Source organism: Triturus cristatus, chromosome 5_1 (genome assembly GCF_964204655.1).
Source record: "Triturus cristatus chromosome 5_1, aTriCri1.1, whole genome shotgun sequence".
Classification (NCBI taxonomy): domain Eukaryota; kingdom Metazoa; phylum Chordata; class Amphibia; order Caudata; family Salamandridae; genus Triturus; species Triturus cristatus.
Window position 1 is genome coordinate 572,864,011 of NC_140587.1, and position 25,521 is coordinate 572,889,531.

The window sequence follows — 25,521 nt, forward strand, 5'->3', positions numbered from 1 at the left end:
GATGCTAGTAAGCATTACTAACATCCATGCAGTAATTAAAGTGGAAACTGGAGCCAAATACATGGTTGAAATCTTTTGTGTATTTGTAAAGTGCACTCTCACCCGCATGAGTATCCTTGTGTTGAGCAAGGGTACCTAGCGCTTCCCAGGAAAGGTTGGCTAACTGAAAAGCCAAGTCTTTAGATTATTGTGGAATTCAAGGGCAGGATGAGGCACTGATGTGAAGTGGAAGATTGTTTCAGGAGCTATGTAAAAGAATGTCCATTCTCATCATCTGGTTTTGTTGGTACATGGGATGTGTGTGAGTAGGAGTTTAGTGAAGTCTGGTGTATCATTGTAGCAGCGATTTTGATGAACAATCTGGTCAGGGTTCGTTCTCTGGCCATGATGGGAATTTGAGTTGACAGTGACCAGGTCCAGTTGAGGGCTGGCGTAGCCGTATATGGTGTAGGGGTGGCCGGAACTGGTGGAGTTTCACTCCACAGAATTCTGCAGATTTACCTAAAAACTCTATGAGATTCCATGGAGTTCTGTGGATTGGATTTGGCACATTGTATACTCTCATACACCTACATAACCACTCACACACCCACTCACAGACCCATTCAGCCACTCACATACCCACAAAACTACTCCCACACCCATACACCCACTTACAGATTCATACAGCCACTCACAGACCCACAGAGCTACTCATGCACCCAGTTACAAACCCATACAGTACCTTACACCCACCCACCAACTCAAACATCCACTAACACACTTACTCACACCCCCACAAAACTACTCACACACCCGTCCATACACCCATACAGATACTCACACACCCACTCACAGACCCATATAGCCACATACACACCCAAAAAAACACTCATACACCCACTCACCAACCTATACAGTCACTCATACATCCAATCTCAGAGGTTGTAGGTTACAGGTTACAAATACATTTTTAAAAACATTCGAAATTCACTAAAAAGAAAAGGCTACAGGGGTTGTTATAGTTATGAAAAGGCATTTACAAAAACATAGAAATTAACTGAAAAAAGCAAAGGCTACAGGGGCGTTATAGTTAGGGAATATCATTGAAAACCTTAGAAATTCACTGGAAAAGCCAAAGGTTACAGAGACGTTATAGTTATGCTCAGATTTCAGACAGCACAAAACCATAGAAATTCAGCAATTATAGCTACCTCAGCTAACTATAATGTACGCCCATGCAATGCGCTGCTTATGACCATCACTCATGACATGGTCAATGAGATCCCTGATGACGCACACAGTTTGAGCCTCACTATACGTCCCTGTAACCTTTGCTTTTTTCAGTGAATTTCCAAGGTTTTTTAATGATATTTCTCAACTATTACAACCCTGTAACCTTTGTTTTTAATGTTATTTTGTAACTTATTTTTGTAAATATATATGTGTGTGTGTAACCCTCCCTTTATGTCCCTCCTTTTAGTTTCCATTTTGGCCGGATGCAGCACCACCTAAGTACTATATTATTACACCTTAGGTGTTTAAGTCTTCGTTTGAGGACTTCTTTAGTTTATGTAGGCAGTGCGCACGCCTGGGCAAGAATAATGCTGTTTGCGCCTTTCTTTTATTATTTATGGTGCGGAACGCTGCCCCATACATTTCTTTCTATTCTTAACCAACTCAGCACAAACAATGTTCTTGCGATCGCATGCTAGCAGGCACGAGACGCTCCTCCACAATGCTTTTTTTTTTACCAGCTCAGCACAAACAATGGCGGCGTGCCTGTTTCTGTTCGTTGCTATTGCATGCCTCTTCCTTCCCGATTTTTCACCCAGGCGCGTCTATGGCTGGCAAGACCGCCAAGAAAACATCATGTGTGCACTTTAACTTTTACAATGGCGGCTGCATGTCAGACATCTGCAAACTGTTCTGACATGATCTTCTCTGCCAGCGTGCCGCTCATTAGGCTGATTTTCACTTAAAGGTTTCTCGTATTAGCCGTCTCTAAGGGCAATTAGGAATGTGTGGATACGTGCACCAAACAACTGTTTTTAAAATCAGCGCAAGGTGATTCCGGTTTAACAATGGCAGCTGCCTCGGCTCCTTCATATGTGACAAAGTGAGCAGGGCTCCCTCCCCTCATCCGGCATCTTTATAAGTTTTGTCTTCTAAAGACACTCTCTACCCGCTTTACCGTCACGCAGCAAGCTGTGCTTTCTGGGACCCGATCATAAGGTTTGATTTTTGTTTCTGTTTACAGTCTGCACTTTGCAGCAAACGTAATGTCTTCCTCGTGTTTTAGTCCCTTTTAAATGGCTCCCGCACAAAAAGAGTATGTATAGCATTAAATCTGGTGATGTTTCCTGAGCGTGCAAGTCTTTTCAGCATTCCAGGTATTTTAAGATGTAGACTCAACCTCTGTCCCGATTTCCCACATTCCGTTCTAACGTAATGTGATTTGCACGATGTCCACCCCATGCTTGTTTCATATGTTGTTCCTTACGTTCTCCACCCCAAAAAATCTTCACATGCGTCTGTGCCCTCTTTTGTTTTTTTTCTAAAATTTCCTCCTGTCTATAGTTTGGCCCCGGTCTCAGGGGTTAGGACTACTTGTAACATCCTTGGTGCACTGTATTCACTTATCAAAATATTCCCACCACTTTTTCTCATCAGAGTGGATTTTAAAAACTGAGGACAATATTTTCTTCTTTTAATTTATATTGTAGTGCTTAGTGATGCACTGGGTATTGCCTTATGTAAGCCCTCACAGAAGATGTCACAAGTCTCTAGCCCATGTCTCTAGCCCATGTCAAAAATGTAACCCTTCAAAGCCAAAAAATCCATACCTCGCACAGCACCTGTGCTGTAGCACTTAGTAACTCCTCAGCATGCTTCATGCCGCCGCGCCGCCATTACTACAGTCAATAAATTAAAAATAAAGTAAAAATAAAATTGCTGTATTACTTTTACATAGCCAATAGTTCTGCATTTCACTAATGCGAGACCTATTGCATTGCAAATGTTTGTTTAGTTGGCAGTCCTGCAAGAGTCTCTTGAGCTTATTGCAGACCCAACCATCCACAAATACAATTATTTTTTAACCTTAATTTCTCAAAAACGACAACGGATTTACACCAACCTGCAGACCAAGATCTAGCCTCCTGACAAATTTGGTATAATTCCGTTCAGCAGTTTTTGCTGTTGCTCTTTTTAAAGAAGAAGTATATGGAAAACGCATGAGGGTTTGGCGTTTTGGGACCTCCCTTATTTCTCAGACACCGCTTGATGGATCACCCAAAACTTTCCATGCACAAACTAGTAGAGAGTAGCACCTTTTTGTAACGATTCATGGTGATTCGTCTAACGGGGCCAAGATTATTGGCAACACAAAAAACGATTGGAACAGCTGGTCTAACTATAACTGCCCAGTGGCAGTCGCCACTGGGTAATACATATATCTATCTATATCTATCTATCTATCTATCTATCTATCTATCTATCTATCTATCTATCTATCTATCTATCTATCTATCTATCTATCTATCTATCTATCTATCTATCTATCTATATATAAATATATATATACATATATTCCTTCAAGAGCACTTTTAACAAAAGCGTGGCGCATACTGCTCCGATTTTTAAAGTTGCTTTATGGCGCTCCCCCGGCTGACAAACGCGTTTTGGCACACTGGCCTTTATCAATGTCAAAACAAACAAAGTTTTTTCAATATTTATATACAAGTCACTTCCTTCGCATGAGTTTCTCCATTGTAACAGAAAGAGGACTACATTTGAGATTTCCCCCTTTGGTTCACTGAATCTTTCCAGCGTCCATCTTGGGCTGGTTTCGATAACCAAACAGTTGTTATTAAATGAAGGGTGTTCTTGATTTCGCCCTATTGACTCCAACCCTCAAATGCACAGTTCCTACATCTAGAGGCTTATCATACACCCCAATGTGAATTGATCTTATCAATCATTACATCATTTATAGCCCTGAATGGGCAGTTTCTATCTCAAAATCCCCCACTTTTCATCCTTACTATATCTAGATTGTACCCGATGTTATTTAAAAGAGAACCATGTAAGGACTTCTCAGCATTTCTCATTAAAAACAAATAGTTCATGAGGAGCAAATAATACCTATCCAGTTCTGAGCCCAGATACTTGGATAATTCTCATATTAATCAATGATAGTCATCACATTGTGACCTAATCCATAATATACAAAAATGCATGTATATAAGAATACAGAAATATATATATACACAGAGACATCCACTGACCTATAAATTTTAAATTTACAAATCGTTTTCCTTCTATCTCAATTCATCATTTTCCAAAAATGTAAGTTTAAGATAAAAATTTAATTTAAACTTTCTTTTCATATATTCCCCTCCAATACATATCAGATTTCCACTTTATTAGTTTTTCACTCTTTCTTTTCTTTCCTTATTTATAATGGCTCTAGCCTACATGTACCCACATTTCTTCCTCACAGTTCAGGCCATTAGGGGTCAGAGTGCGGAGTTCTATTATATACTTAGATTCTAATTGTTTGAGAGTTCTTACCCGATCACCCCTTCTCCTCAGGGGCGGAACTCGATCCAGACAAAAGAATCTAAGTAAATTGGTATTACTCTTGTGCATTTCCACAAAATGCCTGGTTACAGGATAACTGCTATCTTTCTTTGTTATTGCATGCATGTGCTCTAGAATCCTCTTCTTTGTCTGATGTATCGTGCTCACAACATATCGTAGGTTGCACGGACATACGAGGCAATAGACTGTAAAGTCTGAATTGCAGTTAAGTAGCTTTGTGACAGGTCTAGCACGTTCACTACCTGGAATTGCATAGGTTTCTTACTGTTGCACTATTTTTACACGCCTTACATTTTAGGCACGGATAGGAGCCTTTGATATCTTGTTGGTTGGCATCCCGAAATGGCTGTGCACTAGTAGATCTCTTACTGAAACGTTTTTCCTATAGGTAATACTCGGTTGTTTAGTTATTTTCTTTCCTATGGTTACATCTGTCTGAAGTATTTTCCAATGATTGTTTAAAATCTCTCGAATATGTCCTGAATCCGAGGAAAAGGTTAGCACCAACCTTGTTGTGCCTTCAGTTTCCTCTTTAAGAGGTTTATTCAGAAGATCTTCCCTTTTGTGTTGTTCTGCCCTTATTACTGCTGTTTTTAGAATCCGCTCTGGGTACCCTCTTTGTTTGAACCGTGTCATGGCTTCTTTTGTAGCTTTTTCATAATCCTGACTGCTAGTGCTGTTTCTCTTTAGGCGAAGACACTCCCCATAGGGGATACTGTTCACTAAACAGCGCGGATGTTGACTCAAAAAATGCAGAGTTGCATTCCCCGCTGTTGGTTTACGGAACAGTCTTGTCTTTAAAGTAGCCCCATCAGCATATACTAACAAGTCTAGATATGGTACTTCTCGATCACTGATAGTACTGGTAAAATGGAGGTTCATGTCATTACTGTTTAAATTAGTGATATATTCTTCTAGCTCTTGTCTACTTCCTGTCCAGGTGAAGAATATATCATCAATGAAACGGGTCCAGATACCTATTTTCTGATACCACGTCTCATTGGTGCCCGCCCAGGCCAAGTGCTTCTCCCACCAGCCCATGAATAAATTTGCGTAACTGGGGGCGAAGCACGTGCCCATCGCAGTACCTTGCCTCTGGATGTACAGTTGTTGACCAAAGCAAAAAATATTGTTATTCAAACAGAATGATAAAAATTGTAAAATCATTTGATTGTGCTCTGTATATCTAAGTGGTCTAGTTCTTAGAAAGGATTTGACAGCCGCCTCACCCTGACCATGATTAATGCTTGTATATAGGCTGGTGAGGTCAAGAGTGACAAGTAAATGTGTTTGTTCCCAGCCAATATTTGCAATCTGTTTAATGAAATCAGTGCTGTCCTTGATATATGATACCAGATCAAAAACAAAAGGGCAAAGTGCATTGTTTACCAAGATCGAAGTATTCTCTTAAAGGCTACCCATTGAAGAGACTATTGGTCTCCCGGGCGGTCTTTTATTGTTCTTATGGAATTTTGGTATATGAAAGAAGGTTGGGGTTACTGGGTGATCTGTTTTAATGAAGCTATATACATTCTGGCTCAAAATTCCTTTACATTTCCAAAAGTCAATCATCCCATAGAATTCAAGTATACTTTGATTATATTCTTTACTGGAGATTTTTTCATAACAAACATGATTATTAAGTTGTTGCAAAGCTTCAAGTTCATACGAAACGCTGTCCTGAATAACAATGTTCCCGCCTTTGTCTGAAGGCTTTATGACAATTGATAAATCTTCCTGTAAAGTTTTAATTGCTTTACGTTCTTCCAAAGAAATATTTTGATGATATCCCTTCATTTCCTTTGGGTTTCCTTTGGGTTGGATCTTAATTTATCCAGATCTTTTATCCAGATCTTTTATCAACATTTCATGGAAGCTGTCCATCATGTCAAATGCAGTTCTTGGTACAAATCTTGATTTCTGTTTGAGATGACTAACAATGCCAGTTTGTGCTATGTTGCTTTGTTCTAGGAATTCTACGTCACTCCTTGCTTGCACCGTAGTTACCCCTTCCAATTCTTCCCTTAAGCTATGAAGTGCTCTCAATGCTGGTAACTCATGTCCAGTTAATAGATCCGTCGGGTCAATTGTCCAGTCTGGATCTATAGATCTTCAAACATCTTTTTAAGTTTCAATTTGCGTATAAAGAGATAGCGATCTATACGCGTTTCGACATAGTCCCACTTATTTGTCGGACAAAATGAGAGTCCCTTACGTAGTACCTGCTCTTCCACCTTTGATAATTTTTGTTTTGACAGGTTCACTACAGTTAAGTCCTCACACTTAACTTCTTGTAGGCACCCCTTTTGCTCCGTGTCACTCTCGGCGTGTATTGCACATTTGCCTTTTTTACCCCTTCTTGTTTTCCTTTTTCTGCTTCTGGGGGTCTCGTTTTTTGTGGTAATTGGCGCCATGACTGTTGGATGATCTGGTATTCCTGGGGAAAATGTACTCCTCCGCTTCTTATTTCTGCTACATTTGGCGCCCTTTCTGGGTCAGATTGCTCAATTTCCAGGTCTGATTCTGATGTATCTCTTGTTGTTATTACATTGGTCTTTTTTGCCTCCTGAATTGATTTTCTGGGGAGGTTAAATTTCATGCTGATCTCTAGCAAACTTTTCATGTTTGCGCCTCTTGATTATCTCTTCATATTTCATCAGCCGTTGTTTCATTTGCTGTCTTAAATTTTCTGCTGTTTCTTTTGCAGAGTCCTTGGTAATCAGCTCCTCTAACATTCTTATTTCCTCCAGCAATTTAATTCTATCACTGATGGCGTACTTTATCAGGATTTCCACCATCCCCTTTGCTGATCTGGTAGTGTGGTCTGCCCATTCTAATAACAAATTCGGGTCCGGGTTTTCATATGATGGTACTGTATATTTCCTTAGACCCCGAGGAATACGATCAGCCTCAAGATATCGTTTTAGGGATGCTGACTCCCACCATTTGCGTACTTCTTTCTCATATGTTTTTTCTAGTAGCTGAAAGAGTCCCTTTAATGAATTGGGGGGCGTGCTGTCTCCTTGTTTATTCCTCTCTTTGATTCCTTCATGGACTTCTACTGCAAAGACCGAGTCCGCTGCCTCCAGTCTTTCCTCCTCACTAAACATTGCTAACGTATGCCAGGATCTGTAATAGCGATATTGTATAAATATATATTTTTTTTAGAGTCAAAGGCCTAGTCACATGGCCATCAGAGAGTCTAGGTGTCAATTGAGAGTCAAGGAATTTAGGCTAGGAAACAAGTCTTTACAAAAGAGGATTATACAACTGAGCATCATGGAGTTCTCATCAACAGATGATGAGCATACGTTAGTGACCACTTGTAATGGGTTAAAAAACAGAAGCATTGCGTATTGTAGTGAGCAGATGACATTCCAGGAACACTGCAGAGCAGCTCAGCATCTCGCTAGCTGGCTGGGGCAGAGGTGCTCAAGTAACAGCATGTGAAACCTGGTATTGGTCAACAGGGGTTGGAGACAGAGTAACCGCAACATAAAGGAAAGAGAACATATACATTTTCATCATGGACTGGAAGTAGGTAAGTTTGGCACTGAGTGATAGGCATTGAGATACAGATTCAAGGAAATGTTCCTCACAAGTGGGGCAAGTGGGGGAGAGGAAGACAAACATGCAGCAGCTCTGTGGAGCTCAGTTTCTAGGTAGCTGTGTGGGGAAACTGAAATTACAAAATGGCATTGGAAACTAAACATTTAGGTTAGAGGCATATATCTGTAAGTAACAAAAGAGGGATAGGAAATTGAAATTAAGATTACTTAAATATAGATTAACAATTGTATGTCTCTGGCTTTGTCACAATAGCTAATTACCTTGATTGACTATTTTCCTCTTGTGATGAGGATTTATCTGTACGTCACTAAGTAACTAAGGGGCATATTAACAAGCCAAGCGATAAAATTATCGCCGCTTTAGCGGCAGAAAACTGCCGCTAAAACGGCGATAATGGGCTTGATAATATGCTCTATGGAATTCCAATTGAAGCTCAGGTTAGACGTCCTTCACATCTAACATGGGTTTCACGGACTCGGCGTGTCAAACGCAAGGAACTCCTTGCGCAGCCTACCAGGGACTGCAGTGGTTATCCTATGGAGTATATAGGGTAGACCGAGCCGCAGGTAAAAATACCAGTTGTATATATGAATGCTTACTGTCTATCATATAATCCTCCTGGGATAGACTTGTAGATAGAATTTTTAGGTCCTGATGAATCACTTGAGCATATCTCAGTTATAGTGAGAAACATGTTGACCATGACGAGGCAGTGTAGGTAACACAGAACATAGACCTGAGTTACTATCACTTTACCTCATGTTTTTAATTAGGTGAGGAGACATCATAATAAAATTGTTGCGATAGTACTCCCTCGCCTATATATTTTTAATATTCATCTACATTATCATCGAGCCACACATTTCCATTTGAACTACCGGCTATCTTGGATATAAAAGATCTCCAAAAGAGTGCTCTCCAAACAAGAGCCCGTCGGGTATTGCACCAGCCGACTCGACGTAGGAGCAGCCCGATGATGTTACATTACATCCTGAAGGGTATGTGATTCACAATATCCCGATGGCTGTGTGAGGGCTCCAATATCCATAACAGACACCTCCTTACATGGTACGTCCTCTTCCCATCCCCTTTAGGAACAGCTTTGTCACTTTTATATTGCATACTTTGGGCACACTTAGCTGGACCTCTCCAAAAGCCCGTTTGGCCCCCCTTCTCCTTTGTTGATTATTGTTCTTACTGTGCCAGCACAAAATTGAACACTTCCACATTGGAGTTTATTGAAATGACACTTACTTTGATGCTCAAGTTCTATGATTGGCTGGATTCTTTGACAGACATAACCAGGTTTACTTTAGCTATTAAAAATGGTGTTGTCTAAATATCTTTTCACAAATTTTGTTGGAGAAAACTTTCATACCTCAGCTAGGAATCACAAATACCACTTGTGCAGCACTATATTGTCCCAGAGCAATTACATTACATTTTACAAATATTGGCAAAAAGGCATAAAACTTCAAGAAAAGGCGACTTTGGAAAGATTGCACATGGTTTGCGATAAGTGAATAAACCATGTGATATTGCCGAGCGTGTCATGCATTTGATGAGATGCAGACTAGCACCATTTTATTAATGTGTTGCCATCATTATTCATAAGGTAACATCATCCTACCGTGCTCAGCAGCTTTGTGTTCTTTGTCCTGTGAAGCATGTTTCCTGTTGTCCAGCTGAACACCGAAGGCACTACCCAGTGAAGTTGAGGTCTTTGGGTACGAGACTTCCATCACATTGATATGGCAGTTGGTTGGACAAAAGTCACTGCTATGAAGTGGGGAGATCTTCGATTTTGCTTGTTTAAATGTGGGCCAAGCTCTATTTTTCAACACTCGGGAAAACTGGTATGGGAAAAATAACAGGTTCTTATATTTAAGATACTTTTGACTCACAGGGCTACATAGTTTCATATAGCATGACCAATTTTATGGAGCACTGGTAGTAATCTCATACATGCCACCTTGGCAAACAAATCACCCACTCTTCCCCAGACTTTTGCCTTTTTTGCACTGATGGTGCTCACTGGCTTCACATGCCATATACATAAAAAATATTTATGTTTATTTTCTTTGTTGCTTTTCCTAACACAAAATCATTACTTCATATGCACTGTTCTCACGTGCTCTGCTGGTTGATACATCATGCTATAAATCTAGCATGCAGCAATGTTCCTGCTGGCCCTCACTTAGAACTTGTATGTATGTCCTTCTCTGACATGCTGTTACAGGAACTATAGTTATAATTATTTCTAGTGGCAGAACAGAATGTGAGGTACAGTCAGAAGAGAAATGTCCAAGAGGGTCTTTCCACTCCCACAATTCTTCATTGCATTCCATTTCACAGCAAAAGTATTATACTTTAATTTCTTAACCTTTTGTTATTCAGTCTGCTCTTCTTTATATAATATGTATTAGTGTCTCGATTTATCTTACTTTCTCAACTAACCTCATCTCAAACAAATCTCACTTGACTCTTGTCTTGATTTTGCTAATTTACTTCTCAACTGCATTTCATTTATGTTCTTCCATGTATGTTTTACATTAGATAAACTCTTCCAGTAAGGGTTGTGTCTTTTCATAACCAATGATAAATGAGCTCAGCTTAGTCATCATTGATGGCTAGTAGATAGTGAATTCCATAGCAACTTTGTATTCAAATAAATCACATTTTAATAAAACTCTGATGAGAGATAGTCCAACTCTCTTCTCTCATTCAGACTCTAAATGTGGTCACTCTCTGAGATTGTGGCCTTGATTCCTTCCACCAAGTGTCTTCTCCAAACACCCTAATGGATCAGACTTTGAGTTCCATAGTGGAATCTCTCTGAAATAATTTAAAATATAAAAAGTCTGCATCATTAATAAAATTTGGAGGAATAAACCTTAAGAACAGCTGCTTCATTTCACTACTACCCTACTAAAATTCAACTATATTATTTGATATAAAATCTGGTAACAGCTTATTCTTAGAAATGTCAGGTGAAGCATATAAAATGTTATCTTAAGTGGGTAAATATCTAGTACTTTCCACATTATCTCTTGCCACACAGTGAGATTTCTAATCTCACTCAATGAGCACAAGTGTCACTTTTTATATGCTTTTAGAGGACATGTGTTTGCATATGGCTTCAGGGTTATCACTTGAAAATTTGCTTCTCAGCATGGACACCTATACAACTCACACCATTTTAATGTCATAGCAATTATTGCATAAAGTATGATAATGAAGAGGAACAATATTAATGAGAAAAGGCACTGTTCATGCAGCAGAAAACATCATGGTCCCAATGCACAAAGGACAGAGAGGCACAGACGTTCATTTACCCCATGATTAATGCAATTGCTTCATGCTTAATGTACAGCCATTGGCGGAGGGAAGGTATCACACATTTACATAATAATGTGTGAATGTATCATTGTAGATCTTCCACTACTACTGTAAAATTAACTTTTTAAAACCTCAATCGGGAATAATTCCACCTGTCAAGACCAGGTGTAAGACCGACCAGATTCCATTCATGGAAATGGCATTCCAAGAGTCCAAAAAACATAAACCACAGCACAGACTACATTCAACGATTGAAATTGTACAGAGCTGCAATGTCAACATGTGCTACAACAAACCCATCATTTTATATGTAATACACATATCATTAAACCATCACATCTAATAATTACTATAATGAATGCTCTGATGAGGACAGTAAGATAGCTCATGACCCGAATTCACGTACAGTGTGTCTCATACCAATGTGTTTCAGTTAAAAGGTGTAAGAGCACCATGAACCACTGCAGTTTTGCAAAAATGTCTTGACCAGGCATAATTGCTAGGGCTTTGATGATGAGAAAGAGAAGGAGCGAAAGAGCATTCCGGCCAAGGGTACACTAATGAAGTAATACCAAGATATTGCTTTCCAGCATAAGTGATTCTTGACATGGTCAAGGATTTAGAGGGCACACCAACATCACCAACTGCCTTCAATCATGCAGTCCCTGCCCATGCCAATGTGCATGCTGCACAGCATGTTGTGGCCATTGGCTGCTTTTAAAGGACTAATGGCATAACAAAGGACATCTCTTAGGACAGTCTGTCCTATTGACTGCACAGGTCCCACCTTGTATCAACATTCTTGTGAAGAAATACATCATCATGTCATGGTCTGTGTCGGACATGCAACATAAAGGACAAACGTCTCTGCTGCTGTCCATTTCCCATATGGGAATGATACACTGGGCTGCATATAAGTTACACTAGAACCACCTCGACTCATTCGATATCTGTTGTTCAATCTTCACTGTTTACATTACCTCCGTGAGAAATGTCCTCAGTGCAACACTGGGGAAATACATCTTAGGATCTCGAGGTGTCCCCCTGGGATATATGGGCATGTCTGACCTGTCATTATGCACCTGAGAAAAATTTCAAGAGAGCAGACTTTATTGCATAATTCCCATCTCTGCGCAAAGAAGGATTTGTAGGGGTTTGGAATTTTCCCAGCAGTTCACAATAAGAGACAGATATGCAATCATGCAGATTGCTTCACAGTCTTATTACAGAGTGTAGAAAGGGTTTAAGGAACCCTCTCGCTCTCTCTTACACCAAGTCTCCTCAGCTTTGACCTTGTTGCCATAAACACTGATCAGGAATGAAGCACAATCTGATAAGGAAGCAACTAAGCTTCTATTAGGTCATACCTGTTTATCCAATGCGATCATTTGGTGGCAAGTCAACTTTCCGATCATCTACTTGAAGAACTGTGAATGCTTGTAAAAATACTAGTATTTAAAATTATTATGTAGCATACATTTCCAAGGCAACTCATGCACCATAGCATTAAGTAACAACACTGTCTAACTCTAAAGACACTATTGCTATTATTTTAGTAATTCCATACGTGTGAGGAAGATGCAGCAAGGTTTTATGACCCTCATCCTAGTGGCAACAACTTGGGCCAGGCAACCCTGGTACTCCATGGTGCTGGAGATGGTGGTCAGTCCACATGAGAAGTCAATCAGCCCAACCGCCTCATTCAGCATCAGGGCCAACTCTAAATACCAAGATCACAGGCAGATCAACTTAGCAACCTGGACCTGAGGGCCTAGAACTCGAATACCTTAAACTTCCAGAGGAGTGTATGCTAATCCTGTGAGAGGCGTGCAAGCCCACTACACACAGCTGTTAAGCATCCTAGTGGAAGAGATTCATCCTCTACTGCACCTATAAAAACAGACATCTGAACATTTCTGTGCAGGACATCAGTATCTTCTGCATTTATAGAAAGCAGGCTTAGCTGGATTACTTATAGCTGATGTTGCAGCATACATGCAGAATGGAGAACACTCAACCCTCTTAAGGAACCCTGTCATAAAGGCCTTGATGGACGGTCTCAAAAGAGTTACACCTAGCAGAATTCTCCATGTCCCAATGTAGAATTTAAATGCAGTCCTCACTCGGTTCATGTGCAAACCTTTTGAGCCACTTCATTCATGTGAACTGCAGTTTCTTTCCTGGAAAGTACCATTCCTTGTGGTAATCACTTCCCTCAAACACATTAGTGAGTTGCAAGCTCTAATTATAGAGGAAAGTTATTCAGGTTCATAAAGACAGCATCATCCTTAGGACAAATGCCAGATTTCTGCCTAAAATGTTCTTACCCCGTAACAGCAACCAAAACACTAATCTGCCCACCTTTTTCCTGCAGCCAGATTCTGCAGAGGAAATGGCTTTACATACACTTGACATCAAAAGGGCAATCATGTATAATATCGACAGGCCCAAATCCTCTCAAAATAAACACAGCTCTTTCAGTCCTTTCCCAAACCCCATGTGGAACACTACATCTTAAACTCAGGCATTGCAAGATGGATTGTTTGTTGCTTCCAAACTTGCAATGCCACAGCAACGCACACGTTACCCGTGGACACCAGGGCACACTTGATGTGCAAGAAAGTAGCCACTACAGGTTTCCGTGGTACCACACCTATAGCAGATATACAAAAGGGTGCTCCCGGTCACACATTTACTAAACACCACTGTGTGGACGCTTATGTTCATTGACAGGCTTCAGTTGGCCAAATTGCATAAAGAACATTATTTCAAACATCTACATCATCCGCTAGCTAGCCAACACTTAGGAAGAAACTGCTTTAAAGTCTGTGCAAAGCATGTGTATCAACAGCCACCCATGCTATAAACAGAAAATGCTATCCTGTATCCATCTGTCGCGTGTAGTGCTGTAAATTTCCAAGCTCCTATCCTTCTCTACGGAAGCAGTCAATGATCACAGATGTTCTTTTCATTTCTAATATGTTATTTAACCATCCAAAATACACAGAACACCATAGACTTATCAATGACAATACACATTACTCCACTTATATGACTCACTCTATGCGCGAAAAACAATGAGGTGGAGTCTATGTCCTGATGTATAGAGGAATAATGGAAGAGTCACATGAGATTTTGTGACTCACACTTCTTTGAAAAAAACAAGGTACAACTGTCTGAGCCCAACACTAGTTGTCATGAGTATGCAAAGCATGTGTACCTACAGCTACACATGCTACGAACATGTTTCTTCCTGTTGTTCTTCTAACTGGAATCCATATGTACCTGCTACTCTCTCTATTGGAGCATGGTACATGAATAGGTTATCTGGAGGAGCTTTGGGTGGTAAGGGTTTAACTCCTCCGGTAAGGAATCAGCCTGTATATCCTGCCATATGTCTTCTCTGGTTGCAGTAGCACCTTACATGGGTATCTGAGTGCTTTCCTCACAATATGTGTATTCTTTCACCTGGCCACCCAAAAAAGTATCCCACCTTGTTATTGAGAGTTACGTGGGGCACTACTCTCTTTTCATGGCTTAGGGGCGGGGAAGAAAAAATTCCTTTTTTCTATATAACCCTCACATACTCATGTATGCTTCATCATCGGGTTCACCCTGACTCCTAAAGGTCAGGGTGGCTCAACCATATTTCAGGGTGCACTTAAAAGAAGCAGTCCAGGGGGGTTTAAAGATTAAAAATCCTCCATAAACTCCAGGTATCCCTTTATTAGTGGAGGTAACGGGGATATTAAAAATAAGGAGTAGAGTGATGAGGATACAATGGTCCTATGACCCTAAAGCCAATATGTTTTAGTCCTTCGAAATTCGCCCTAGTGGGTCCCGGGCTTTCTTCAGGGCAATTCAGATTACCTCACTGGGATTTTTAAAGGTTCTACCAATTTTTTCATGAGAGTGTGCAGAATTCTGCACCTAAAACCGGTCAGGTATATACTTAGCCTCAATCCGGTTCTTTTGTTAAGGTGTCCGACCTGTAAATAAAAAACAAACAATTTTTATGACTGTTACTTCATGTGCCCATATCATGCTGTGTGATTATTATCAATAATGAAGTCCTTGGATCATGCATCTGGCATATTATATTAATTATCGAGTGATCGTTGAGTGTCTTGTTACCCAGATACACTCAGATTAGTGGTAGTGTAACATCCATACAACCACCCATCTCGTGAATATTAGAACTTTTGTGGCGGCTTTCTTCTTAGCCAACATCATAGCCAGAGATGGGAAACTGGAGAGCATTCTCCACACGAAACCCACGGATCGAAACAACCTGCTTCACTCTAACAGCGCACATCCACGTTCCCTGAGAATAAATCTTCCAGTGGGACAATTCTTAAGGATCCGTAGCAACTGCTCGAATCTTGATAGCTACAAGGAGGAAGCAGACAAACTCACAAGGAGGTTACAGGAAAAGGAGTATCCCTAAAGGATTATAGAACGAGCCCGGAAAAGATCTCGGAATACTTCACGCTCTGCCTTACTTGACACTAATCCAAAAAGAGAAACCAACTCACTGATATGAGTTCCCACCTATAACTCGTCATCTGACATAATAAAGAAGATTATAAACAAGAAGTGGCACATTTTGACCTCAAACTCACTGAAGTTTGAGAAATTTATTTTTTCTTTCAAGCGCAACAAGAGTATCTGGAATACCTTGGTCCACACTGATTGCTGGAAAAACCAACAAAACACACAAATGATCCTGTGGAACCAATCACAAGTGAGGGGACACTATCCATGTGGCTCATGTATAGTCTGTCCATTCACAGCTCAAACTACCCATATTCATCTGGGTCTCCCCAGTTATGGGAACAGTGACAACACACCAATTGTAACACTGAGAATGTCATCTACATGATTACATGCCCCTGTAATAGCGATATATCAGAATGACGACGAGGAAAGTAAAGACACACATAAGTGAACATAGAAGCACTATACAAAGAGCCAGAACAGCAGCAAAACTCACATCCCATTATGTTGAAATGGGACATTCACACAAGGAATTAAAATGGACTGTGATTGAACAATACAAGGGTGGCATTAGGGTGACCCAAAGATTACTAGAGAAGGAACAAAATTGGGTGTACAAACTCAGGACGCACACCCAAGGGCTCAACGATTCAATTCCATGGGGCCAACTGATTCACAAATAAGATATGCCCATGAATTAAGTCAGCTCATTGTTATGACCGATCATTACGCACTAGTAGGCATACGTTATCCAACTCACATACACTCCTATTACTTTAAAATGTAATTAATTTCTGTACATCATAGCGTTGTTAAACATCTTTCTAGATATGAGTATGAGATAGTACGACTCCCGTTAGAACCACCCGGAATATACGGGGTCATCAGATACGCCAATCATGAAGGCTCAAGCTTAAGCGACACTGTCAATTAGTGCATAGCACCTGAGCGATATTCTCTATTGGCATCATGGTACACATTACCTTGCTATATGTAAAGTACAGCTAATATGGGGGCACTGAACACTAACAGCGCTACATAACACCCCACACCTACTAACCATATGACCTGTGTCCCTAGGTTATATTTACTTGCTTTATAGCGATAGTCACGACAAGAACAACCAGCAATGCACAGCGTCATTAGATACGCCAATTACAGAAGCATAAAGAAAAACAAGCATTGGCATAGCCAAAAGGTCTCGCTTTTGGGACCTTATAAGTATTTAGTTAGCAACTGTTGCTAAACACTTATAAGGTCCCAAAGGCGAGACCTATTGGCTATGCCAATGCTTGTTTTCTTTCTAATCGTGGCACCGGTGCATTACTTTTAACATTAAAAGTAAAGCGCGGGTGGCGCAATTATAGCAAAAGTAAAGAAATAGATGTTTGTTTCTATTTCATTACTTTTGCTATAATCGCGGCACCGGCGCTTTACTTTTAACATTAAAAGTAAAGCACCGGTGCCGCGATTAGCAAGCTAAAAATGCTACCGGCGGCCACAGCTTGCAGTGCATGCGAGCGAGTGGTGCGCGCGCAGCAGTAATCATGCCATATGAGGCCTCTGCTGAAGCGCGCGCCTGCGCACATGCACTGCAAGCTGTAGCCAGTGGTAGCATTTTTTAAAGCCCTTACTAAAGTCTCTCCGAGCAGCGCATGCGCGCTGACTCAACGAGACCTAAACAGTGAGACAATGATGCTTCAACTACATGCCCCGTGTAACCATGGCAATATGTAGTCCGTTCATCCCGGTCGCACGGAAACAGACGCTGCAGTGACGTCATACACCACGCCGGGGGCAGGGTTTCGCCCGCTAATGAGCTGCATATGCAGGCATTGGAACACATAAATAGACACGCTCCCGGTCTCCAGAGACCCCAGAGAGCCCAGAGAGCCGTGACGAGCGGGACCAAATAGGTAATCAAGTGGGGCAGGACCCTTGATGTAGTAAGTGTAAAGGCTATAACTGAGAGTGCGATCAGCACAATGCGGTATACATTTTTGCATATCCCACAGGCGCAAAACGCTGTGTTCTTTTCTCTCCCTCAACTCTGCTATGCGCCACAAGTGTGTGACCATAGGGCTACTTTTGACCCCGCACAACCTCGTGAAGCCAGAGGTCCACCATGGAAGGGTGAGTGCCCCATGGAATAAAATTTAACAATGATAACTACGTCACAAATGAGTAGTGATATTATGTTTGGTATTTTAATATTGACAAACAATTGGGTGTATGATTTTAATGGTACATGGCAGGAAACAGAAGATGTAAGAACGCCTACACAAAAGTTCTAATATTCAAGAGATGGGCGGTTGTGGGAATGTTACACTACCACTAATCTGAGTGTATCTGTGTAACAAGACACCCAAGGATCACTCGATAATGAATGTAATATGCCAGATGCATGACTACGTGCAGAGTCCTTCACAAGGACTTCATTATTGATAATAATCACGTAGCATGATATGGGCACATGAAGTAAAAGTCGAAAAAACTGTTTGTTTTTTATTTACAGGTCGGACATCTTAACAAAAGAACCGGATTGAGGCTAAGTATATACCTGACCGGTTTTAGGTGCAGAATTATGCACACTCTCATACTAGGGACAATTTCAAAGGGCTGAAACATGTTGGCTTTAGAGTTATAGGACCATTGTATCCTCACCACCCTACCCCTTATTTTTAATATTCACATTAACTCCATGGGATCTCTGGAGTTAAGAGAGGATTTTTAATCTTTAAACCCCCTGGACCACTTCTCCTAAGTGCTCCTTGAAATATGGTTGAGCCCATCCTGACCTTTAGGAGTCAGGGTGAACCCGATGATGAAGCATGACACTACTAGAGTGTGTGAGGGTTATATAACAAAAAGGAATCTTTTCCTTCACCACCCCTAAGCCAGCGGTGTACCACCGAAAGAGAGTAGTGCCCCACTTCACACTCAATTGCAGGGTGGGATACTTTTTTGTATGGCCAGTATTCAGCAGGGAGGATGTATCCCTCCAGCACCTCTTCCAACAAGTGGAAGAACCTCTCCACCCTTCTGACATGAATTAGGGAGTCTCCACCCCTCTTCAGGACAAAATATTCATCAGTATTCATTTACCTAACCTAAGTTATTCTGCTGGCTCATGGTGTATGTATTCTTCTGTCTTTCCTTTTCTTTTACACCCTGATTTATGAGCTATCTTATAAGAGCTGAGTATGATATCAAGCTTTTGGATTGAGGCTGTTACCTCAGACTGCAGGCATTGCTTCCTCTTTCTGACATTCACACTATGGTCTTCTTTAGTATCATTGCTGATTCTTAATGAACATTTTATTTCTTTATAGTGTCCCTGAAGTTCTGAATGTTCTCCATCTGTGGATGGGCTTCTTCTCTCTCAATTTTCTCCCGCAGAGTATCATCTGTGTTTCTGAACTGAACCGTGGAAAAACAGAATCTAAACATTGCAGCTTTGGTGCTAAGGCATTGGTGGCTTACACTCAACGTAACAGAGAGGCCGCAGTGACTCCACCTATAATTGACACCCACTAAGACCATTATATTTACCTTTACATGAATCTAACCACTGATGAGTGAATAATGCACAGCATGTAAATCTACACGGAATTAATGCTGCTAAATGGAATGTGGTAGGTTTTTAAGGGAGGGCTTGGTATTGATGGGGGACATATTCAGCACCCCTTAGTCTGTGGATGCAGGATAAGGATAATTTAGCAAACTTTCGTCCATGTACAGTAAAATCATGAGTCATATCAGCCATTTTTATGGCTTTATCTTATACTTCAAAACATTTCATTTCATCAAATGCTAGTACAAAATATTGCGGTAAACAGTGAACATCTTTGTCTCGGTCCCCCTCCCAATTGTGAATGAGTTTGAAACAACTTGTACCATGCAAACCCTTGTCATTGGTTGTAAATATCAAAACGTGAGCCACTTCATAATTTCAGTTAGTAAGAATTTCCAAAATTATTTTCTGAACTGACTTTTATCACCCTGGGTAGCAGCATACTTGGTAGAGTTGCAGCCATTACCTAAAAATTCCATCTGATATTTGATTAAATATTGCACCCAGGAATAAACAGACTTTAGTTGGGATGCATAAATTGGAGGAAAAAAGTGAGTAATCTGTTATCAATAATCTTAAACAATGATTTTGGTCAGAATATTATAATAATGTTTAAACATTGATAATTAATGAATTTAGATTATTACACCTAGATTTAGGAAGGGATACCATGAAAGCTTGTCCAACAAGGCAAAGCCCATTTAGGGTCACTGTTGAATACAGTTTAGGCAATTTAGGCACCAGAAAGTCACAAAAGTACGGTGTTCCCTCTAGCCATATCAGAAATTGGCATCTTTATTTCTGCTTTGTTATTGGAGATTCTAGTGCATTAAAAGCATGTTGAGTTAAAGAGTGATAATCAGTCAGCAATGGTTAGAACCCTCATCTATTTCCAGAATATTCCCGAGTAATAATAAAAGAAAGTTTGATTTATCTTATCTTGCCCTATTTACTATGGATACTTGTCAATGGGGATCTGCAAAGGTCAGGATTAACCAGCTAGAAAATAACCTACCTTTCTTATCATTATCAGCATGCAATTGTGTAAAATATTTTTTGTATTTCAAGCACCGAAGTCTTTCCGGGAGTTAGGCACACTTTTCCCTTTCCCCCAATAATGTATTTGACAACATTGTCATCCGGATCCGGATCAAGATATTTTCAAGTATCCTCATTTACTTCTCCAAGCTTTCCAGCTCATGATCTAACACGTCACACCTAATATGTCATTCTGATACAGTGTCCCCTCAGGACAACTTCAAAGGTGTCCTGTTGAACCAAATCATTCAAGGTTTTGTCCATGTAATCAATAAAATATTTATGAATTGCATCCTCAATAATACTCCTACAGGTGGGGTCCTCGGATGCAATGAGCTAAAATTTTCAAGTCTTGGACTTTCCCCCCAATAAACACCATTACAGATCTGAACGTTTTCTGGATAAATATCTCACATGGACAGCTGCAGTACATATAGATGCAGTCCCAAATATACTGTCTAATCTGAGGGTCATTAGCTGAGTAGAACAACTTTTACTTGTCTTCAGAATACCATCTTCTCCATAAATCCATTTGTCCCTGGTTAACCAACCACTCCCTCAGAGACCTGGCTATCATAATCAGTGATGCACAAGGTTATGGTGGGTGGGACCTGTCTTCATCAACATATAGAACGCTTTTGAAATCTCCCCCTAAAATCAAGGATAAATTAGCAAATTTCTTTCATAATTTAATCTAAACCTCATGTTGTTCAGGATTAGGAGCATAACTATTCAGTAGAACTACGTCTATACCATCCACGTACCCTTCTATGACAAAACTACCCTCACACTCTAGGAATGACTTGTTGACTTTGAAGGGGATCCATGACTGTATCCATATCATCTTTGCTCCACTGGAATACAAGATGTAGCCCATGGAAAACATCTGTTCTCTCCAGAGTTTCCTCAGTCTATAACCACCGTCAAAAGCAATAGGAGTTTCCTCTCATGCATGCAAGGCAAGATGGCGTCATTGTGATTGGAGCGTGAACCGGCACAGGCTGATCTGAGAGCTCCACTCTCCTGTGGGTCGACGGTGGCATGGTTTGAAAACCAAAACGAGCTCATGAATCCTCGTGAATCCTCGTGAACTCCTAGTGAGCCTTTTGATAAACTGACTAAAATACACTAACAGGGATTAGCTGCCATGCAAGCAGACAGACGGCGTGCGATTACAGTGATTACAGCGATACACGGCGATGAGCGTTGGAACCTGATCAAGGCTACGACAATCGTAATGTGAGCTCAAGAGATGTGTTATTTATGGTTATCTACGGATATTTAATACCTAATACTGAACATCGAACATCGAACACCGGCGAGATCAGCGAGATCAGCGAAGCACTGACACACAATCCCCCTCCAAGTTACCGATAAAGACAGAGCTGTGTCTGTGGGGAAAAAAAAAAAAAAAAACCCCGGAGCCTAACCTGGCAGTTATGACCTGTTTCGCAACTTATTCATCGGATCGGTCCGTGGCAGCTGGCTGTGGAGGGCGGCGGCAAAGAAAGCTCTGGCGGTTCTGTCAGCTTCTGCTACGGGGCTTCCGGTCTTCGGTAATCCTACGGTGACCTGCGCTGCAACGCTAATCCCGCAGTGAGCGCTTCAAGTGATTGGTGGCTGATGCTGGTCGATGCGGTGTTTCGTCTTTCACTTTTCCTGCCTCCTAGGGCACACACTGTTTGTCGGGACAGTGCTGCTCGGCAAGAGGAGGTGGCAGAAATTCAAACGACCCGGTAATGTCTTTGGAGGTGAAAGTGAGGATAAAGGTGAGCAAGAGCGAGGGGCAGCGCTTAGGACGGTAATTACTAATTCAAATAAAAACCCAGCTAGAAACATGGAGCAGGACCGGGAACAGAGGGCTGACCCAGAGCAGATAATCGACACCAATATTGATATTGATTTATTGGGGTGTCAAGGTGCCCCGGGGGACCAGCCTACTCAGGAAATTTACAGTGTTCATACCCGCCCAGAAACAAGAGGGCTGAAAGGTAAGATGGGGAGGGAAAAGGAGAAAGATAAAGAGAAGGAGAAAGAAAAAGAAAGGGAAAAGGAGAAGGCCAAAATCAAAGCCACAACAAAATCGAAAGGCAAGGATAAAGATAAGGAAAAAGATAAGGATAAGGATAAGGATATGGACGGTGATGGTGATGAATGTAGAGACACGATTGACTTGCTGGAAAAAAAGCGAAGCCGCTTCAAACAATAAAAAATCTAAAGATTGCCGCAAGAAGTAACGGACAACCAGACATAGCCCAACCTCGAATATCAAACATCTTTAACACTGTGGCCAAAATATCTTCTGGCTCTGCAGAGGGGTGCAGCCAACCCGGACCTGATTTGAAATCTGGTAACACAACGCTAGTGGCACAGGGAGTTAACCCCCTAACTAGCGTGTGTACAGAGAGACTGCCTGGTGTGGGAGAAGCGTTGAACACTGCACAAACGGAATCAAACGAAGCACACGAACCAAATGAACCAAATGAACTGTACAAGACCACACCTGCACAAACAGGGGTGCAAGGAATAGAAGTACCAACAACAGCGGTCATCACAATGTTCAAAAAACCAAGTATCGGCATAAGTCTCCGCTCTGACCGTCCCAACATTAAAGTTACCCAAGGCTTGGAAGACACCAGCTATCCTCAATGCCCTGCTCGGGACCAAGCTCAGGACCAAGCCCGCTCTGTGCTACAAGAACCCGATCCTGACTCAAGTTCTGGTTCTGAAATCTATGAAACCGGCGCCTCCACCTCAAGTGAGCAACAGAAAATGGAACAGACAATCGCTGAATCTATTATGTCAGACCCCGAACTATCAGAGCTTGATGCAAAGAAACAGAAAACCTCCTTAAGAGGTAGCTCTACAAAGAAGAAACAGGAAAGAAAAAGGGAAAGACAAAAGAGACAAAAGAGACAAAATAGACTAATGTTTGAAGACACCAAGGATCAAGGGAGTAACACCGAATAAACAAATTATAAATCCAGGAATATCTTACCACAAGAATCTGATGTAAACCTAAGTCCCATGGGGAAGGCCTTGAGGAAATCCAAGATATCTAAAAATCTGCAAACTGAGATAGGTGACGATAATCGAGATCAACCAGAACTCTCCCTGTGCGACATCCTCAAATCAATTAAGAACTTTCATGAAGATGTCAAACATGATAACAAGAAATACCACGTAGCTATCCTGAAACTTCAAGGAGCAATACAAAAGGTGAGAAAAACCTGTCTAGAGATTTCAGACAGAATGGCCTCCGTGGAAATACGCACGGAAAATCCGGAGAAGGATGTCTGTGATCTACAAACACTTGGGAAAGAACAGGATGGCATAATTAAAGACTTAATGGTGAAGGTTGAAGACCAAGAAAATAGAGCCAGACGAAACAACTTACGTTTTCTTGGGGTTCCTGAGAATGCTGAGGGAAATGATCCAAGGGGTTTTATAATCACACTACTGAAAGAATCATTTCCAGAACTACACAAGTGGGACTTTAACAAGGAAATACATTGGACCCATCGCTTTCCCTTGATACTTCCTAAGCGAACTCAGACATCAGCACAACATCCCCGTGTGTTCCTTGTTAACTTTGGCAATTTTGTGCTACGTGAAACTATTTTTGACCTCGCACGACCGACAAAAACAAGAGAGTTTAAAGACTTTGCGTTCTTTTGCAGACCAGATTTTGCCCATGCTACAGTCGAAAGAAGGTGGAGGATGAGACAACTATTCACCCCGTTTGAACGCATTGGCGCCACTGTTTACTTACAGAACCCTGCACGGTTAAAGATCATCTTTAACGGCACTACAAGAAGCTTTACCAGTGAGATTCAAGTTGAAGCGTATTTAAAAGAAATTACAATCTCAGACAAAAACAAACTCAAAAAACAACCTTAATTCTTTAAAATTACCTAATCTGAATTTAGTTAGACATAACAGGAATGTTAAAACAAGCAAGTTATAAATGGCAAGGAGGGAGGGGAGCAAAAAAACAAAAACAAATAATAAATAAAAATCCAAAAAGAAAATACACACAGGGATGTTAAGAAAATGGGAAATAAAGATATATATCAGGTCAGCCGCCGCTTGCTGTCCTCTGACTGCAATGATGCCCACAACCTGGTTCATCCCGAATCAGGTAGCCTCTCCTAGGGGAATCGGGGGGTGGGGATGGGTGGCGGGGAAGGGGGCAGGGGGGTTTTCTTTTTATATTTACACATACAGTCTCTACTTGTTTTAAGGGGCATAGGGGGAAGAGAGATGGGGAGGGCTTACAGGCGTAACGATCAGGCTAGGAAAATTGGTATTCCTAAAGTTTCAAAATGAGTAAAATTAAAATGTTAACTATTAACATATGTGGCCTAAACGATCCAAATAAAAGACAGAGAACAGCTGTTGGTCTTAACTCAATTGGGGCAGACATTGTCTGCCTCCAGGAAACCCATGTTGAAAGGTCCCAAATTATAGTCTTAAAAACTCTCGGATATAAGGTGATTACGGCAACAACTCAGAGCAATAAAACACGGGGAGTTGCAATTATAGCTCGTAGCGGGGGTCTTCAATTCGGTTAATCAGCCGCAGATAAATCTGGTCGATGGGCAATCACCGAATGCCTTACGGTGTGGGGAAGAAATTAACTATCTGCTCGGTATACGTGTGTGTTGACGATGACCCAGGTCCTTTAGAATTTTTGTCCAACAAACTGGTTCATTGGCCATTACCATTGATAGTATGTGGTGATTTTAACATAAATCTTCCTTCCAACTGGGCGCTGGGGCACAATAAATTTAAGTATCAAGGTCGAAAACCGAAAGTTTTTAGAGCCCTTGAAGAATTATGCAACACACATGGGTTATCCGACTGTTGGCAATTGAAGTGCCCAAACAACCCAGGATACACTTTTTTTTCAAACCCAC

At 41.1% G+C, this 25,521-nt stretch overlaps 1 protein-coding gene across 1 annotated transcript in view; it reads right to left on the reverse strand.

The window, feature by feature from the left end:
• The window catches only part of PREX2 (phosphatidylinositol-3,4,5-trisphosphate dependent Rac exchange factor 2), a 1,250,200-nt gene that overhangs the window by 508,274 nt on the left and 716,405 nt on the right, over positions 1-25,521 (reverse strand). Inside the window, exon 25 of the mRNA XM_085605489.1 lies at positions 9,785-10,007. Within this exon, the coding sequence (XP_085461615.1) occupies positions 9,785-10,007 (223 nt within the window). The remainder of the gene's footprint in view (positions 1-9,784; positions 10,008-25,521) is intronic.